Source organism: Staurois parvus, unplaced genomic scaffold (genome assembly GCF_062004578.1).
Source record: "Staurois parvus isolate SC_StPar_1 unplaced genomic scaffold, SC_StPar_1.0 ptg000165l, whole genome shotgun sequence".
Classification (NCBI taxonomy): Eukaryota; Metazoa; Chordata; class Amphibia; order Anura; family Ranidae; genus Staurois; species Staurois parvus.
Window position 1 is genome coordinate 514,515 of NW_028317961.1, and position 21,069 is coordinate 535,583.

Below are 21,069 nucleotides of genomic sequence, written 5' to 3' on the forward strand. Positions count from 1 at the left end.
TTTAAAGTACACTTTATAAAGAGTTTTGAACAGACAAAACTTTTGACTTTTTTCTGACCTCCAAAACGGATTAGCTTTTAATGCGTTTACGGATTTTTAATCATGTCCCTGTACAGTATTTAAGCCTTTAAAGTGCACTTTATAAAGAGTTTTGAACAGATAAAACTTTTGACTTTCTTCTGACCTCCGGAAGGGATTAATTGGTTTTCAGTGCATTTACGAATTAATTTTTAATCATGTCCCTGTACAGTATTTATGCCTTTAAAGTGCACTTTATAAAGAGTTTTGAACAGATAAGAGACTTTTTTTTTTTTACTTTTTTCTGACCTCCGGAACGGATTATTTGGTTTTCAATGCATTCCTATGGGAAACTGCATTTCGGTTTACAAATTTTCCACAATACAAAAAGTCCCGCAGAACAAATTAAATTTGTAACCCGAGGTACGGTTGGTACTGTGCATTGCCTTCTTTAGCATCAATGACAGCGTGCAGTCTTTTGTAATGGTTGTCTATGAGACCCCAAATTCTTGCAGGTGGTGCCCATTTGTCCTGGCAAAATGCCTCCAGGTCATGCAAAGTCTTTGATTGTCTTGCATGAACCACACATTTGAGATCTCCCCAAAGTGGCTTGACGATTGTAAGGTCTGCAAACTGTGATGACTACTCCAGAAACATCACCTTTTTCTGCTGTAACCACTGGAGGGTCAAGTTGGCTTTGTGCTTAGCGTCATTGTCATGCTGGATAGTCCAACAGCGTCCCATGCGCAGCTTTCCTACAGAAGAACGCAAATTTTCTGCCAGTATTTTCTGATAACAAGCTGCATTAATCTTGCCATCCACTTTCACAAGATTCCCCCATGCCTTTAGAGCTCCCCCACCCAAAAAAAAAAAACCCCATCAGTGAGCCGCCACCACCATGCTTCACGGTGGAAAGGGTATTCTTGTCGCTATAGGCATTGTTGACCCCCCTCCAAACAGAGGTATGATTGTGAGAATAAAGCTATATTTTGGTCTCATCACTTAACAATTACAGTGTGCCAGGAGCTGTGAAGCATGTCAAGGTGTTGTTGGGCATATTGTAATCAGGCTGTGTGGCATTGGCACAGCAAAGGTTTCTTTCTGGCAACATGACCACGCAGCTCATTTTTACTCAAGTATCGGTGTATTGTTCTCCTTGAAGCAACCACACTGCCTTTTTCCAGAGCAGTCTAAATTTCTCCTGAGATTACCTGTGGGTTTTTCTCTGTATTCCAAAAAATTCTTCTGACCATTGTTGCTGTAATCTTTCTTGGTCTGCCTGACCTTGGCTTGGTATCATATCAAGAGATCTATGAAATTCCACGTCTTAATAAGTGGTTGAACAGTACTAGCTGGCATATTCAAAGCTTTGGATATCTTTTTATATCCTTTTCCATTACCTTGTTACGCAGGTGTCTTGACCATTCTTTTCTGCTCCCCATGACTCAGCATCTAACCTGCTCAGTGTATCCATGTGAGAGCAAACACACTCATTGACTTCACCAATTGCAATTTAAAAAGCCTTGGCCTCGCCCACTCTCTCCCCCATTGGCTCACTGGCTGTGATTGGCAGCAATGGGAGCCAACGGCTCCTGCTGCTGTCTCAGCCGATGGGCAGGGAGGGTCTCATGCACATTGCTGGTTCGCAATGGGGCTCAAGTATTAAGAAGACTGAGGGGGGGGGGGGGCTACTGCACACAGGTTTTTTTACGTTCATGCATAGAATGTTACCTCTGAACAGCTATGGTGGACTGTAAAAAGAGGCGAAATGCACAGTTAATGCATGCACAGTTAAAACCTTGAGCGTTTACAACCACTTTACATAAAAGACAGTTTTTGCGGCAGGATCAGTCATTTTCAATATCAGTACCAAAATGTTGTGATTTCTACCAAGGTATGCAAACTTTTGAGCGCAATTGTACCTTATTCTAGAGCCAGTGAAGTTAACACTGGGTCTCCATGCTTCTCTATGAAATGCAGACAGATCATTGCTGGTGGGAAGGGCCAGTGGTCTGCTGTACAGAACTTCATGAAAATATCACAGCACTCTCAAGAGCCCTCAACCCTGATGCAAGTAGTGGGTTGGGACTTGGTAACAGTTATGCAAATATAAATCTGCCACGGAGTGCCCCATGCCTCCCCCCCCCCCTTTGCCTGCTGTTCGTCGGCCATATCCCTCCACCCCTCCCCCCCTTGCACATTCCTCTGTCCTTTTAGCTTCCATGAACGGTGCTGGGCCGGCCGTTGCAACCCAGCAGTGAATCGCACGGCTTTAAAAAGATGGGCACAAGAAGCAGCCCTCCTCTTTGTTCCTGTGCACGCTGCTGGAATCATCCATCTCCCTGAAAGCCGCTGGGAGGCTCGGGGGGGGGGGGGGGGGGGGGGGGGAAAATCGAGCCTCAGCAGCCATCCCCGCTGCGCACTCTGCAGACCCCCCCAAAGGTCAGGACTGTAGCCCTCTGCAATACCCCAGGGTTGGGTGTACCTGCTGCCCTCTGCTGAATGTCCCAGGGTGGGAGTCTCCGTAGCTCTGCATGAGCCCCCTCCTCAAAGGTCAGACCCCACACCTGAGACCCACAAGCTAAAGGGAGACCGCCTGATCCTACCCAAGACCCCTGTCCAGGGGTAAGTTGCCCGTCTGTTGCCCGAGACCCCTGCCCAGAGGTAGGTTTCCCGCCTGTTGCCCGAGACCCCAGTCCAAGGGTGGATTGCCTGCCTGTCGCTGGAGACCCCAGCCTGGGGAGAGATTGTTCGCCTGCTGCCGAAGACCCCAGTCCAAAGGGGGGGGAGACCACACAAGCCACCCTGCCGAAGACCCCAGTCCAAAGGGGAGGGAAGACCGCACCAGCCACCCTGCCTGAGACCCCGCGTCCTGGACCTCCAACAGGTATCTGTGTTATACTTTCTTATCCTTGGGGGACCAGACACCCTGTCGGATCCGTGGGCACGTTTTCCCCTGTTTTACCCAAACTGCTGCTGGGACGATCCCGTTTTACCCGAAACTGTTCCTGTGATGATCTTTGCCCCTTGTGAGATTACAATCTGCCACAGAGACTCTTCCTTTGCCCTTGGTGCTGGGCTACAAGTATCTTAGCCCCTCCTCGCTGTCACCCCCCCTATTGGCAAGACCCCCCCGTGCCAGGAATCGTCTCTAGTTTGCGCACAGATCACCATTAAGTGTCTGTCATTTTGTTGTCTCAAAGCTTTGTGTGTTCCCCATCTTATCTGTGTATTCTGTCCTGCCTACGCTTCCGTCACAAAATATAAAATATAAAAAGATGCAAGTCTGAAGGAGTTGACATTGCTAGTCAGGCTGCATTTGCATGTAGACTGCTCTGCGTAACACCTACATTTGATGCTGAGCTTCCATGATTGAAAGAAATCAAATCCAATGAATCATATTGATGGGCCAAGGATAGTAGGACGCAGACACAAAAATGGTGTTCCCCAAATGTGCCACTGCTTTGCTGCCTTGTATTGTGAGTAAATCCTTAGAGGATAGAATTGTGAATGCTGCTCCTTTATACTTTTTATCCGGATCTGATGCAAACAGCAGACACAGTGAATGTAAACGTGGTGCAAACCACAGAAACTGCAATGGGCATTAAAAAGCATTACCAGGTAATAAAGTCAATCTACACATCCAATGCTGCCCAATGCACACTGAAGCAATGGTAGAGCCAAAATATCCATTAAGATTACCTTAATCTGAGATCTCTATAATCTGCAGCACTCAAAATCCAAAGAGATCTTCACATGGTGCGTGAGTGGGCCTGCCTCCTGAAGCCTCTGCTGTGTATTTCACCTGTGCCCAAGGAGTAAGCAGGACTCAGGAGGAGGTGAGCTCACTAAGCGAGAATCAGATTATACACGTTACCCAATACAGCCAGTACGCGAACGGCTTTAATGGGTCCTTAACCCTTCATATTGTGTATCCAAGTGGATTATACTCTTTTTTTTTTTTTTTTTTTCCCAGGACTGATTGGGCTTTCATTTGTTGGTAAATGATAATACAGGCGTACCCTGGTTTACGAATTGAATGCGTTCTCTAGGACGTTTCGTATTGCGAAAAATTTGTAAACCGAAACACGGTTTCCCATAGGAATGCATTGAAAAACAATCCATTCTGGAGGTCAGGAAAAAGTTAAAAAAAGTTATCTTTTCAAAACTCTTTATAAAGTGCACTTTAAAGACAAAATACTGTACAGGGACATTAAAAATTTTCAGAATGGCTTCAAAACATGATGCAAAACCAACACCTCCACACTTGACGCCACATGCTACCTACAGACTCCAGCATGCACGGGGCCGGCGCTATAAACCTCCCAGGTGCAATTCATCCTGGGGAAACTTGCTTTCATGATTCATGAAAAAAAATCATGAATGCATTGAAAACCAAAATTAATCTGTTCCGGAGGTCAGAAAAAAAGTAAAAAGTCTTCTGTTCAAAACTCTTTATAAAGTGCACATTAAAAGCACAGGGTCGGCGCTATAAACCTCCCAGGTGCAATGCATCCTGGGGAAACTTGCTTCGTATTGCAGAAAAAAATTTGTAAACCGAGGCATTATTTTCAATGGATTTTCATTCGTAAACCAAAAATTAAGATAACCAAGGCGTTCGTAAACCGAGGTACTCCTGTACATAACTCCTGATTTATTTTTTTTTTCATTATCAAATGAAACACAAAATAATAGAGAACCTAACACCAATGAACAACCCAAAATGTATGTGTTTGCTCATTAAAGCTGAACTTTACCCATATTAACATAATTAAAAATAATGTTCTTTAGCAAGGAACATCCATTCCACAATAATAATTCTTTCTACCAAAATTAGCATGTGCTGTAAATTTCCTCCAGCATTGTTCTGGTTTTTTGAGGCTGCCATTTTGTTGAAGCCAAGAGCCCCTGAGCAGCAGTAAATATTTAAGTTGTCAGCAGATCAGCCTCTAGTGTCTCTGATTTTCAACACAGTGCCAAAAATAGAGAAATTGAGCATGTGCAGAGCAAGGTAAGACAGTGCATTATTGAATTTTGAACAGTATAGGCACTTTTTAATGTTTTACATAGCAATACCTGCAAAATGGGCCAGCTATTTTTGGACTAAAGTTCCACTTTAAGGGGTTAATGTGCCTCCTGGGAATGTTTGTAAGTATCCCTCCTACATTACACATAGGTGAGAAAAAGGGGTTGGCAATCTATAGATAACTGACCAAAAGTAATGGGTGGAAAGGTGCACTATTAAAAATGCCTGGAAAAACCCTTGGCAGGTTGTGCATCATATAGTTTATGCATTTCAAAGTGGTTGTAAGCCTCAAACATGAACAAAGCATATCTTTCTGTAAAGTGCACGTCTCAAACCAGAGCACCAAGTGTCAGTGTTTTGTGCTGATAGAAAAAATACGTTTTTGTAAGAGAAAAAAAGGTGACAGTGGAGGGATCACCAGCACACTGCCTGTGATTGACAGTCTCAGCTCTATTCCTGTGTGTGGGGAGTGAAGTCCCTTCCCTCCAATCAGTTCTCACAGAACTTCAGCTCCCCACCCCATGCTCTGTGTATCACCTTAGGCCAGTACCTCCACTGGGTATATGTAAGGGTCTACAACCACTTTATGGCTTAACTTTACATTTTTGCTGTTACACAAAGCCACAGATTTTCATTGTGCAACATTACAACCTTGGACACTGTGCAGGCCAGCTGCCAGCATCCTAACAACTGCTGATGTCATTAGTTGATAAGAAGTACATCAGGGGCATCTGCACAGCATCCATTGGCTCCTGCTGCTGTCAAACACAGCCAGTGGGCCAATGAGCAGAGTGTGGGGGGGGGTGTTAAGCCACGGCTCTATATGTCTTATGGACACAGAGTAGCAGCTCGGGTGCGAGCATGTAGTGGTGTCCCCTAGGAAAGCTGCTTACACTGCTCACGGAGGAGGAACGCCAGCAGGGGACCCGAAAAGAAGAGGATCAGGGCTGCTCTGTGCAAAACGCCTGCACAGAGCAGATAAGGATGACGTGTTTGGTTTTGTTTTTTTTGTTTTTTTTTTAAAAAGAACAATGCTTTAGTATCACTTTAAACAAACGTCTGTTGATGTGCACATAATGTCAGTTAAAGAAACCTCACAAAGTTTTTACTTTAACAAATATTTAATTATACCCTTCACTTCAAACATCTCATTAATCCTCATTCAATCTAATGAGCCCTAAGTAATTCCTCATTCAGTCAGGTATTTTTAAGCTTTTTCTGCTGTTTTTTTTGTTATTTTTTTCTTAACCATTCATATGTAACTTTTTCCTATTTTGCAGCTTTGCATTACATGAGTATCAGTCTGTCCAGCACTATTTCAGACCATCATAAAATTTGACAGGTTGTTGGCAGCACGGCTTATGCCCCCCGAGTGCATGAAAACGTCGGGATTTAACATACGTGGGCTAGACGCCCAGTGTGCACAAAGCCTTAAAAAATGCATAACCTTTATATAAAAAAATGGTCTTTCATTAATTCGTAAATACTTTTGTATTCTGTTCAAGAATCATAATCTTAGTGTAACCGATAATTGGACAGATAGCCACATAAAATGTACACTTTATCTACAGTAATACTGCTTGCATTACAAACAATAATACTAGGGGGAAAAAAAAAAAAACCTTTGCCTCTGGTTTACAGAACTAAAATATGCAATATTGCCAACAAAGTCTTGTCCCCCCAAAAAATTACTGTAGTCCATAATGGGTATACAAGTGTGAGAGCACAAATGGTGGATGTTTTCCAATGGAAATAAAGGTCCAAACCAAGGTACGAAGGCTACTTTCACACTGCTTTATTGCAAAAATGTAGTAAAATGCATGTGTTTTTACCACCTTTTTGCTGGTGCATTTTGCAGTTGTGAAAAAAAAAAAAAAAAAAAAAAGGACATGCAACTGGAGTGTGTTTTTGCTGTTTTTTTCATGCGTTTTCCATTCATTTCAACGGGGAGGTATGTTTTTGTGCATCTCTCTTTTTATGGCACAAAACACGACTGGCAAGTGTGAAGAGTTCCATAGGATTTACTGGCAATACCTTTTTTTCTTGCCTTTCTTTTTAATTTAAAAATAGAAGAAAAACTGATCTAGTGTGAAGCTAGACTTAGGTTGCTTTCACACTGAACGTGGTGTGGGAAACCCACGATCATGTGCGTTTCACACACCATGTTCAAAAAGCACTGCAGTTGCAAGCTGCATCAGGTGTCAATGTTAAATTATAAATCCACAAACGCAGTACATTTGCCTGCACCTGATCGCATGGTACAAGTAACAATAATGTATAGACGTGCAGCAATACGTATAATGAATGAATAATGTCCTACGTTCTGCAGACATTTTCTCTCTAGTGATGCCTGGTCCTCTTCACAGCGTGGGACTTTTAGGAATATGGGGGTGAATAGCCTCAGGTCTAACATTACAATGCTTTTCAGAAGTTATTGACGACAGCAATGTTAGACCGGAAGCTATTAACCCCCACAACAAAGAAAGTTCAGAGCTGTGAAGAAGACTGGGCATCACAGGACAGAAGATTTCTTCAGGAAGGCACATCATGAAAAAGGCACATCATGAAAAAAGGTAGGAGGTATGAATGTAGCCTAATTTCTTGTAGGGCTTTTAAAACTTTGGTTTCTGTGCCGAGCTGCTCACTATAGGTCAGCCCAGCACAAACCCCCTGCTGCTCTTGAGCCCTCATCTGGTCTACGCTGCTCACCTTTACTGTCTGTATATGCAGTCATTATTAAAATAATCAATGGACCAGCCACAGGCAAGCCGATCAGTAAAAAACAGTGACGGAGAAACTGCAGGCAGCCCTTTCTTCAATCACTGTTTCAAATAATAGAAAAGGGAAAAACCGGACAGAGTATACTTCAAACAACAGTTCTACTTTAAAAGAAGAAGGGTAGGCAGGAGTCTGGAGAACTAAGAAATTTAGATTGTAAAGAAAACTTAAATGACTTTCATCAACAGTTTCTGCCAACAAACTATTTATATTCCTTCTTCATGTCTTCTGTAGAGTCTTGTTTTTAACAGTCATTTTAATGTACCCCGGCACTCCATATATTCAAGTTCAATGTCTCATAAAATGGCTACCAAATTCTAATGAAAGTGTTTAAGTGCTTCAAAAAGCACTCTAAAAGAAATCTTTGGCCAAGATGCAGAGTACTGATCATTACTCTTACGGAGTGATCAATAACAGCCAATTGAGAAATGTAAACTTCAAGAGTGCTTAGGTTTTAGTAGCAACCAAAGGCACAACAACTCTTCTGCGTAAGTAGACCACTTATATAATTATTCACTTTAAAGCATACATACTTTATATACCTACATATAACAATTTGTGTGTGATGATAGTATTAATGTAATACAAGTGATAATTATTTTATTATGCAGTATTATTGCATTCAATACAAGGTGGTTTGCTTTGTAGTAGTATGCTATTTGGCTGTATTGTGCATTTGAATATTGAACGCTCCTTTATTACATTATTTTTAACATGCAATGTTTAACCACTTGCCTACTCGGCAATTTTCAGCTTTCAATGCTGCTGCATTTTGAATGACAATTACACAGTCATGCAACATTGTACCCATATGAAATTTTTATCATTTGTTTCACACACAGAGCTTTCATTTGGTGGTATTTATTTGCCACTGGGTGTTTTATTTTTTGCACTTAAAAAAAAAAAAAAAAAAAAAAAAATTTGAAATAACCGGTTTTCTTTGTTTCTATTATACAATTTTGCAAACAGGTAATTCTTCTCCTTCACCGATGTGCGTTGCTGAGGCTACATTGATAAGCAGCATTGATGAGGTGGCACTGATAGGCTGCACTGATGAGGCAGCACTGGTGGGCATTGATGAGAAGGCACTGATGTGCAGCAATTATGAGAACTGATAGGCGGCACTGATGGGCGCAACTGTTTGGCGGTACTGCTAGGCACTGATCATTAGTGTCCTGATGATCGGTGCAGATGTCCTCAGTATCATTTACCGGTTATCGGCAGTACTTTCCTCACGAAAGTGCAGCTGATAGCCAGCAACTGTATTTACATTGCGATCTGCTGTGTGATTGGACACAGCTGATCACATGGTAAAAGGTCGCTATGATTGGCCTTTTACCTCATTATGTGATCAGCTGTATCCGTAGAACTCAGCAATCACAGAGAGCGCGTGAGAGGGCGTGGTCTGGAAGGACGTCATATGACGCCCTCCCAGAACTGGACAACCGTGCTGTAGCCATCATTCGGCTATAGCGTGGTTGGCAAGTAGTTAATGAATGAATGAGATTTATCTATGCTAGTGGTCTTTTGTTAATTCCTGATGAGTTTTGCAGCTTGAAAGACCCATACTTCTCTATTTTTGTGTTTTTGTGATACAAAATTCATCAGTACCTTATGTCTTTTTTATTACAGATACAGTAGAAAACAGCTAAACCTGAAATTTGGAAACAATTTTGAAACTATCCTTCCTGTGGGCTTCCTCATCGCTACAAAAGCTGTAAAAACACCTGCACTTGTGATCATTGTGCCATTGGGAAGATTTCCCTTCCTGTCCTGGAGAGGCAACAGGAAATGAGAGAACATCCCTACAAATTGAAGGGAACTTTCCTCAGACATTTGTCACTGATCTAGTGTCCCCATTGGAAAATGTCTATTCCTGTTTTGGTAACAACTTTTTGGAAAATTTGGGATTCTACCTCACTTTCACTCCAGGAGACAATGGTCGCCAGAACAAATAGAAAAAGGTGAATCTCCACTGCGGGCACACAGACCGCAATAAAAACTCTGACGGAGGCTCTAACTCCACCCACATCATCATTTCATCTAAAGTTGTAAAAAAATGGGTTTGTGGGTTGGGGATAGTGAAGTTCCTCTTTAAAAAGGAAAAGTAGGGCCAAAACTCTTTTGTCCTCACTTCTCCTGGGGAACACAGGAGAGCACTTCATTCTGCACTCCTGCGACCTGTATTCAGCCAACAGTGGGCTAAAGCTGTTGGCTGATGCCATTGAGTCAGTCCAGGCTCTAAACAAATCTCGACTTTAATGTCAGGATCCACCAAGATTCCTGAACAGCAGCTGGCTCAGCCTCTTATTGAGCAGCTGAGAGCCTGAGCCAGCCACTCCCACCCCCTTTCACAGCCCAGAGAACATTGGAGGGGCAGAGCAGAGAGTTGGGGACGGGCGGTCACGGATGTCTGCTTACTGAAGACTGAGAACTGAGAAATCAGTTGTGTTTGATCACTTGGTTGTCGGTCTTAGAAGTGGCGGGAGACAGATGCATCACCGGACCGAGTATGTAGGTTTGTTTTTTTCATTTCCATACTTTTTTTTTTTTTTTTTTTTTAGAGATTTGTATGCTAATAAAATCTTGAAAGAACGGAAAAGTCACTGATGATGTGGTTAAGTTGCCTAGCCAGAATGTAAACCATAGCAGATGAACCTGCCGCGGTAGGGAAATCGTTTTGGTCTACAGAATGTGAACCTTCGTTTGCTAATCCTTAGCAGGGGTGTGGAAATTTTTGAAAAAACTACTTGTCCAGGGACTAAATTGGGGCCCCAATCTACTTGTCCCTCATGACAATCTACTTGTTCAGATTAAAAAAAAAAAAAAATTTAACCAAAACCGTATTTAAATTTGTGGTTAATTTAGGAATGTCTGGGGCTTTTAAAAACAAAAGGGGCTTCATGGCGACTTAAACGTGTAATAATTTTAACATTGGGCTGTTTATCTCCTCCTCAACTCCCTGCCTGTCTCCCGAACTGCATCCGGGGACTAGCAGGGATGAGAGAGACCTTGCAGTGTAATGAGCACCGACTGGCTGCTCCTCAGGAAAGGGTGAGTCAGGACTTATCCTTTTCGCTGCCAGAGCCATTTTTGCACATTTAAAAAATCAGTTTAGGCCTGAAGATTACATAAAACCCCCAAACATATATTTTCTGAAAGCAGAGACCCTAAAGAATAAAATAGTGGTAGTTCCAATTTTTTATGTCGCAAGTTATTACCGCAAAATTTCAGTTAATTTTAGGGCACAAAAAAGCAATAAATTGCCTTTTTTTGTAAAATATAAAAGATGAGGTTGCAGCGAGTAAATATATATCCAACTTGTCAAACCTTAAATTTGTACGCGCTCGTGAAACGGCAGCTAACTTCAGTACCCTATACTTTCTATAGGTTGACACTTTTAAAGCTCCTTATAGGTCACCAGTTTAGCATTATGGAGGAAGTCTGGTGCTAGAATTATTGCTCTCATTCTGGTGTGCATGGTGATATATGTGACATGTGTATCACAATCGATAGTTTCATGCGTAAGTGCCCCAGCGTGTTCTTTTATGTTTGTACGTGCGTATATGTGGGGGCCTCAATTTTTATTTTTTTTTTTTTATTTTTTTTTTTTTTAGGGGGGATGGTATGTGTTTGGGTGTAACTTTCATTTTTTACAATTAAAAAAAAAAGCAACTTTTTTTTCCCCCATCACATAGGAGACAAAGTCCCCTATATGATGATTTTTTATGACAGGTTCTCTTTGAGACTTTCAAGGTTTAAAAGACCCTGGATGTCTCCCCTCTGCTCCACTGCATTACAATCTCTCAACGGGGACCCGGAAGTGACATACCCCAGGCGTCGGACAATAGGAATCCAAAATCCCTGCATTAGGCAAGCCAACAAGTGACTGGATGAATTTAAAAAGTTAAAAGCAGAATTCCTTATTTATAGTCATTATCACATTTTTTAAATATCTGCTTCTGAGAACTGATATTTTTAAATTTTTTTATTTTAAAAATCTGCCTGGCTTACACATCATTCCTTTAACAGTTCCAGAGTATCTTATGAGATGCTTAGATCTGTCTTAACACTTCCAAAAAGTGCAAGGCATGGTCAAAATGTGAGATCTTTCATAAAGAACGTTTACATACAAATGATCGTCACTTGAAAGTCCACCCTTTAGCCATGTACCTAAATTACAGTTTAGTAATTGTAAAATAAACTGACATTCTAAACTACAGTCCTAGATACAACTTTACTGCCGTCCTTTTTCATTTGCCAAAAGCAAGCTTTTCTTAAGTAGCAGTGACCTCAATCATATGATTAATTACATAATACTACATTAATTGAAAACTTAGTTGCTTTCATTTTCCCTGAATATCATTCTGTCTTCGAACAGTCGATTAAGCTGTTCATCAAAGGTGAGTAGGCAAGGTCAGCAAGACTGTACCTCTTCATCTATTCATTACTGATTCTCCATGGTAATTAACAATGCCAACATTTACATAAATCACATTCCCTCTGATTGTGCTCTTATACTTTGAGGCAGGGGGGGATTTAATCTTGACGGGTTTGATTTTTACTTCACAAGCTGACTCAAAATTTTTATCCAATGTCACTGGAGACAAAGCTTAATTTGGCTAAGAGTAGGTGCTTTCCATGGCTAAAGTCAGATATGTATCAATGAAAGATTAGCTCCAATAAATCAATACAACACTTTCTAAACCCATTATTATACATATTCCATCCAAAACTGGTACCATTTTGGATGGTATAAAAAAAATACAATTATGCTAAATACTTTTTGATCAAACTGGCAAAAGTGGGTGAACTTTACAAAGGTTTATTTCGGGTCATTGATAATATCGTGGACTAGGGAACTCTATGGTGCAATGTGGCTATGATAACTCATTTTTCTGAGCCTTTGCAGCAATCAGGGTACAGCACAGTAAAGCCTTCTAGAAGCAGAAGGTATTTACTTGGCTTATTTATTTAATCGCAGATTCCAAAAATGGAGGAATATTTCTCACTTTAGGGCAGTGAGCAGGACCATGAAGATAATGTCCCAAAAGCCAAATGCACATTCAGAACCACTGGGGTATAGAGCAGATAGTATAAATATAGAGCCATTTTACACCAAAACGTCATACAGATATTCAAGGCTTATTGACCATTATCAGCACAGTGCATGGAAACCATGACTTTGGAGTAGGCCTTGGGACCCAGCTAGTAGAACCATCAAGATTATGTTGAGAAGGGCCAAAAGGAATCAAACAGCCCTGCAAGAGAATCAGCAGCTCTGTATGTGCATTTGGCCATGAAATAATAGAGTTTTACATACGTTGAATTTTTAAAAGAGTACATTTGACCTAGCCCCTTCCCACTCACAATATTCTATAAACCTCAGCCTGATGCCCCATGTTGGGATATCTTTAGAATTGTCTGCCCCTCTGAGCGCCTCCAAATCACACTTCGAGAGAGCCGCCAACTACTCAAACACTGATAACTCATGTCCCTGCTGACATTCAGGAACCCATCAGTTCTTCTCATGTGATCACGACGTCAGCTATGCCATAATGATCACATGAAAGCTCAGAGTTTCACCTTATTTGTCCTTTACAAAATAAAAGGAATACTAATTAGATAAGTCAGGTGGTCCGTTTCCATTCGACAGCCCATAGAGGGCAGTGGGCTGCGTCCGTTCTGCAAAAAAGGAATGGACACGGACCTGTCACCCACTTGTTCAGCGGGGATCAGCGGGCAGATCCCTCACCGAGCAATTGAATCCGCTGACAGATCCACCCCGTGTGACAGGAGCCTTACACAAGTTTTTTTCTCCTTTGGCACTTGTGTTTTATTTATATTTTCTATTGGTGTTCAGTTATTGAGGCGATTTAAATCCCCCCCCCCCCAAAAAAAAATATTTAAACCTCAGCTTTAAAGGGTTAAATGGTAAAATGAAAATCAACTCACCCCAAAATGCATCTGGCTTTTTCTATTACACTGCAGTACAGGTTAGTATGAACAGGCTCTACTGAAAACAACATTTTCTCATGTCCATGTATTTTTCCTGCACTTTAAAATTTAGCAAGATGCATGACAACACATCTAGTGAGATCAAGCCAAGAAAAAAAATTGTTTTTCAAGGTAACTAAACTTGCTTCATTCTGTGACAACCATTTATCAGAGGTAATAATAGTGGTAGAGTATGTACTGTATGGTCAGCGTAAACCTTCTCACCTTTTGGCATTTCTGTAGGCAGATAATGGGGTTCTTGCGCACTGACATGATCCCAGTCAAAGTCATCATAGAGATCTTGATGATAGTCACAAGCGGCTGGGCCATCATCAAAGGTGCAACCTCCTGTAGGAAAAAATATATAATAGTTTACAGAAATCTTGCAAAAAATATAACCGACAAAATATACAAAACACAATATTTTATGCCAGACCTGCAAATGTAGCCCTGGTATGTGTACAACGGCAGTGTGTATCAACATATACACTCACTGGCCACCCTATTAGGTACACCTGTTCAATCGCTTGAGAACTCAAAGATAAAATACCCAGTGAGTGGCAGTTGTGTGGATGAAAATGCCTTGTTGAGGTCAAAGGAGAATGGGCAGACGAGATGATAGAAAAGCAATAGTAACCAAATATGTCAATATGGACCAAAATCTCTGAGGAATGTTTCTACCACTTTGTTGAATCTTTGACATGCGGTTACAAAAATGTTATACAAAATGTTATAAAATAGTTTTGAACTGTATAAAAAAAAACTAAACCAACAAAACTTCAATATTGCTTTTAAGATGTTACTGTATAATAAATATTTTTTCCTTCCTAAATTGAAGACGCTCCATGCACAGGAAAGCATAGAAAAGAAAAGAATGATTCAGAGGAAATTGAAGAATACTATTCAGGGTCCTAAATTTTACATTCAAAGGGTATCTTTTGTCAAAACTATTTTTTTTAGGTTTGAATACAGCAAGTAATGCCTAAAAATTCCTGGCATTTTATTTAATTTCCTTTCTGGGAGATTACTCTTCGTGTTTCAAACACACAAAGAAAATAAAAGCATTTTTTTTTAAGTTAGGAGGCAATTTCAGGTTTTTTTTACACTTATTGTACAGATAAAGTAACATGCTTTCATTGCTATATTAAGAGGACTAAATAGGACACGATCATAGTTAGGATTTACTATGTTAGGACTATGATAGTTAGGACTGGATGTCGCTCCACTTCCTTAAACAGAACCTCTCCAAAACCGAGTTCCTAGTCTTCCCCCCAGCCTGCACACCACCCCCTACTGACTTCTCCATCAGGTCCAACAATGCCACTATCAGGCCCTCCCCACAGGCCAGAGTACTTGGTGTCATTCTGGACTAGAACCTATCCTTCCAGCCCCAAGTCCAATCTTTAACAAACTCATGCAAACTCCACCTCCGCAACATCACAAAAATCCACATGTTCCTAACCCCAGAAACCACTAATCCACTCCCTCATCATATCACGACTCGATTACTGCAACTCCCTCCTCACTGGCCTGCCTCGCCACGGGCTATCCCCGCTTCAGTCGATCCTGCACACGGCTGCCAGACTCATTCACCCAACCAACCGCTCCGTTTCCGCCACCCCCCTCTGCCAATCCCTCCACTGGCTTCCAATTGCATAACGGATCAAATTCAAAATCCTAACACTGACGTACAAGGCTGTCCACCATACTGCCCCGAACTACATAACTGACCTAATATCCAAGTACCACCCAGCACGCATACTCCGCTCCTCACAAGACCTCCTTCTCTCTAGTTCCCTGGTCTCCTCCTCCCATGTCCGCCTCCAGGATTTCTCCAGGGTGTCTCCCATCCTTTGGATCTCCCTACCCCAACCCATAAGACTATCACCTACTCTCCTCTCCTTTAGGCACACCCTGAAAACCCACCTCTTCAGGGAAGCCTACCCCACCCCCTGATAATTGCCGACCTCCTCCACTCTTCCTACCACTCCATCCCCCACAGCTTTCTCCTCCCGTACCACTATCCCCTCCCTCCTAGATTGTAAGCTCGAAAGAGCAGGGCCCTTGAACCCCTCTTGTATCACATTGTATTGTTATTTTACTGTCGCATGCACTGTCTCCGATTTGTAATGTACAGCGCTGAGCGAACTGTTGGCACTTTATAAATATTGTATTATAATAATAATATCCTAAAAGGTATTTACTACCATCAGCAAGGCAAGTGATCAAGTAGCTGCATCTGTAACAGTTCTGGCAAATATAAATATATATATATATATATATATATATATATATATATATATAATATCTCATCCCTGACAATGCGTGATCTCCTGCATGGTAGGGGTTGGGGAAAGACCTGGCAACCTACCCTGTAAAAGTAATTGCTAAGAGAATTCATGGAAAAAGTCGCTTACGAGTGATGGTCCATGCAATCGCCAAGGCTCGGATACGACTGAATAGAAAGATGCATATACACATATATATATATATACACATATATATACACATATATATATATATATATATATATATATATATATATTTTTTTTTTTTTTTTTTTTGTCAAGTTGCTGATTGCATGAACAGGCACCATAGAGAACAATTGATTTTTCAAGTTAGAGCATTTTTGGAGCTTCGAGCTATAAGCAACAAATCGCTCAAGTGTAAATGCAGCCTTAGATTTACATACCCGTTAGGTATCTAGTATCAGCAAAGCCATTGACCAAGTACCTACATCCCAGAGGAACATTTTTTTTTTAAACCACAACAAAAACAAATCTTGATACAGACAAAAGAAAAGAAGAAAAAAAAAAAAAAGGAAAGGGTCAGTCAAATGAGATACTTTGAACCCTATTAGTCAGCAAACCACCACAGTCTTAGTGGGTTAATAATTAAGGTAGACTTCCTCCAGGAGTTTTTTTTTTTTCTTCCTGCCTTACATTGGCCTTCATGAGCCACTGAGCATTTATGTCTGTCTCAATCTACAAACTAATCATCATTCATGTTAACCTCTGTCAAAAACACACAGATACAATAAATTAACTCAATGCTTTTTTTTTTTACATTATTGTTTAAATGGCTAATGTAATGGATTCTGAATAATAATTCCAGACAGACTAATGTTGTTATTAAAAGAACATCAATCCAGAAATGTAATTACAAAAATTGCAAACTTGGCATTTACTCAGGTCAGAAAACAATGGCTTACATACCACTTCTCTACTGTATAGAAAGGGGACATGTTTGCTCAGTTCAGTTACATTATTTAAAATTAGACCTTTTCATAGCCAATGATGCACATTTACTGTCTCCTGCGTTTCTAAATATATGGCCTTAACCACAGTACATTACTATCATTATCATTTGTCTGTACCTTTCAAAAAGTACAGCATTTGTTAAAGTGGTTCTAGAGGCTGAAGGTTTTTTACCTTTATATATCCTATGCATGAAGGTAAAAAACCTTCAGTGTGCAGCTCCCTTACCTCTCCACCACCATACCAGTCCTCCTAATACTTACCTGAGCCCGATCGCGATCCAGTGATGTGCATGAGAGCCAAGGCTCTCCTGGGTCTTTCCCTCCTCATTGCCTCCTCAGACACAGCAGTAGGAGCCATTGACTGCCAATTGCAGCCAGTGAGCAGGGAGAGGGGGACGGGGCCGATTCATGCTCTGTGTGTCTCAAACACACAGAGGCGGCTTAGGAATGAGAATGCATGAGTGCCCCCATAGCAACCAGCTTGCTCTGGGGGCACTCAGCAGAAGAGAGGAGCCAGGAGCACCAGTGGGGGACCAAAGAAGAGGAGGGCCAGGTCTGCTCTGTGCTAAAACATTACACAGAGCAGGTAGGTATGACATGATTGTCATTTATTAAAAAAAAACAAAAAAAAATGAAAAACTTTACAATCACTTTAGGAAGTATAGAAAAAGCCCTTAAAGTACTTCAATCAACATTTAAAAATCACTTGTGTTTATGCAATGGTACTACAATAATGTAACATACCAGACAAAAGAGATTTTGGTTTTACATTTTTTTCATCTGCATTTTGTCACTAATAAACGCACAGTAAACTACCCCCAATCCACAAGTTTGAACTCAGAAGTCTTCGCATGCTTTAACCTTGTAAGTGAAATTGCTGTAGCATTTTAGCGTTCCTTGCTGCACTGCCTTATTTTGTCAAAATAAGATATACCATAATTTGTGCTATTTAAACAGAATGAACGAGAAAATATGAACAATTCATAGTCTTGCACAAACTACAAATTGTACTGTAAAAAGTTCAAATGCATGTCAGCCACACTCATGAATTTAAAGAGCTGAGCTGGATTAGCATCTAAACTGCCAATAACAGAATTCACATTACAATGTAAGAGGATAAAAATATACACGATATTCATATATTACATTTACAGATGGATTTATATTTTTTCCCTTTTTTGCTTTGCTCAAAAAAAAAAAAAAAAAGTAACTCAGAACATGTGTGTACCCATTATTTTTAAGCAGGTGAAAGCTGTCAATGGTTGTGGCAGGCAAAGACAAAGCACAGCTCCCAGTGACTCAGTGCTCTTGAAGCAGGGCACATAAATGATTATACAGGTATCTCAATCACATCTTTTATTCTGCACGTTAGCAGCCCTCAAGCTTTATCATCCAAGACAAAATTGCAAATATATCACAGGTACAGATATGAATGTTTCTGAGATTAAAAACTGTAAGTAAACTTTTTTTTTCTAATAGCTTTTCTTTTACTGTAAGACCTCATTCATACCTCCACATTACGTGACTACACATTTTTTAGTGCGTCTTCACGTGACATGCATAGGGCAGCCATTTCAATTGAATGGGCTTGCCCTACACACAACAAAACGTGCAAAAGAAGCTCCTGCACCTTTTTTGGGACATAGAGTTTTGAGTGTTTTCTGGCCACATTTAGGGTGTCATTAACAATTAATGGCACCACAAGCATGACATGGTTTTTTACATGTTCCCAGACCACCCGCTTCTGCATGCATTCACAGAATGCACAGAGGAGAATGGAGCCTAAAGATTTTGCTTAAAATGTCTATGCAGCTTTCGCTCATGGTTAAATATACCATTGAAAGCATTTTGTTATGCAAGTGCAAAACACCTACTGACCATGTGAGAAATTCAGATCTGTCCTGTTGTCTCAAGCAGTCCCCCTACGATGTGGAAATGGGAAAAAATGGAAGGGATTTAGTAGTTGTCATGTGCTGCCACTAATGCCATAAGAAAATTAACAGCTGAGAACTTCTGGCAGAGGAACACGTTCTATGCTTGCAGGGGTATTTAAACTTCAATTTGGATGAGAGCAGCAGCTCTCTCCCTCCTCACTGGCTCAGAAACAGCAGCAGGAGCCACTGGCTCCCACTGCTATCAATCACTGCCAGGGAGGTCAGCAGGGGGTAGGGTCAAGTCACCGTGTCAATGGACACACAGAGCACGGCTCGGAAGCAAACCCTCACAAGTGCCCCATAGCAAGTGGATTTCTATGGGTGGCACTTGGCAAGGGGAGGAGTCTTTGTGGGGGACCAATGAAGAGCAAGATCTAGACTGCTCCATGCAAAACCATTGCACAGAGCAGGTAAGTAGACATGTTTGTTATTTTTTTTTTTTTAAATTACCCTTTACAATAATTTTAAGGGAATAAAATGTGGAATTGTGAAGGCATAGAAGATACACACTGCATATGTGTTATTACCAATGGACTTCGTGCAGGTAGAACAAAAAAGGTATGAACTGTATTTTCTGCAACATATGCAGAATGCGGTTTTGACAGCATTACCGTTTTAACATGCTTAATATGTATGTCATAATGCAAAGTTTAATTTGCAAAAGATGCATAATGTATATATATATATATATATATATATATATATATATATATATATATATAAATATAATGATCATACAACTATGATCAGTTTTAGGTGAAGGCTACATTTCTGCATTTTTATTTGTTGCAATGTGGTGTGTTTTTATGCATTACTGTTTATCACTATGGGAAATAAATTTTATGGAAGCCATACCAAAGAAATTAAGCAGGAATTTGTAAAGCATTGCAAAAAATGCATACATGCTTTAGTAAAGAGCTTCCACATTCCTAAATCAGTAAAGATCCGTACGTTTTTTAAGTTGAGGTGGAGCCTCCATGGATAGGACTTGTTTTAGCAGCATGTCCCACAGATGCTCAACTGGATTGAGATCTGGAGAATCTGAAGGCAATTTCAAGTCCACACCAAAAATTTGTAGTTGTGTTCCTTAAACCGCACGGTGGCAGGGCACATTCTCCAGATAAAAAAGGGCCAATGCCATCAGAGAATACTATTTCTATGAAGAGGTATACATGGTCAGCAACCATGTTTAGGTAGGTGGTGTGTGTCAGGTAACATTCACATGAATGGCAGGACCAAAGGTCTCCCAGCAAAACATTCCCCAAAGATGACACTAGCTCTGCAAGTGTCATCTCTTCCCCAGGTACAGTAAGCAATGCATACACACCACCATCCACATGAAGTATAAGAAAACATGATTCATCAGACCAGGCCAACTTCTTCCATTGTTCTGTAGTCCAGTTCTGCTGCTCACATACCCATTGTAGGTGCTTTTGGCTGTAGACATGGGTCAGCATGAGCACCCTGACCAGTCTGAGGCTGCATGGCCCCATACACAAGAAACTGTGATGCCCGTTTTTTATACTTTCAACACATCAACTTCAGGAATATTATGTTTTCTTGCTGCCTAGTATATCCCACCAACTTTCAGATGCCATTGTAATGAGATAATCAATGTAATTGACTTATCAGTGCTCATAAAGTTATGGCTATCAGTGTATGTTCCAATACTGACATTCGAGACAGCTGGAATGGTAGGGTCTGTTACAGTGAGATCAATCTGATAAGGTTTAGGTCTATCCTTATTTTAGACATTCCAGATTAATATCATATGTATTTCTGTACACACAGTCATGCATGCCTATAGGCTTTTTTTTTTGGACTTCAGAGGAAAAACCATGCTGGCTAATTTTAAGCCTCTTACACCTGTACATAGTCTGATCCTTTGTCTTACTAGATTATGGACTAACCTTCAGGGTTCAAAGCAATTGTTGATGCAGCATGTTTTGTCATGAAAAATGTTCCAACTTGTTCTCACATTGAGAAGACGATGTCAACTGTCCGTGCGTGGTGACAACTCACCAGGTGAGTCAAATCAGTACAGCATTGGGTCCCAG

The 21,069-nt window shown here is 40.8% G+C and overlaps 1 protein-coding gene across 12 annotated transcripts in view; it reads right to left on the reverse strand.

Annotated features, from left to right (window-relative positions):
* The window catches only part of LOC149462829 (receptor-type tyrosine-protein phosphatase kappa), a 571,684-nt gene that overhangs the window by 471,795 nt on the left and 78,820 nt on the right, over window positions 1-21,069 (reverse strand). For all 12 annotated transcript variants that reach the window (XM_089676124.1, XM_089676123.1, XM_089676120.1 and 9 more), the window contains exon 2: window positions 14,045-14,167. In XM_089676124.1, coding sequence (XP_089532250.1) covers window positions 14,045-14,167 — 123 coding nt within the window. The remainder of the gene's footprint in view (window positions 1-14,044; window positions 14,168-21,069) is intronic.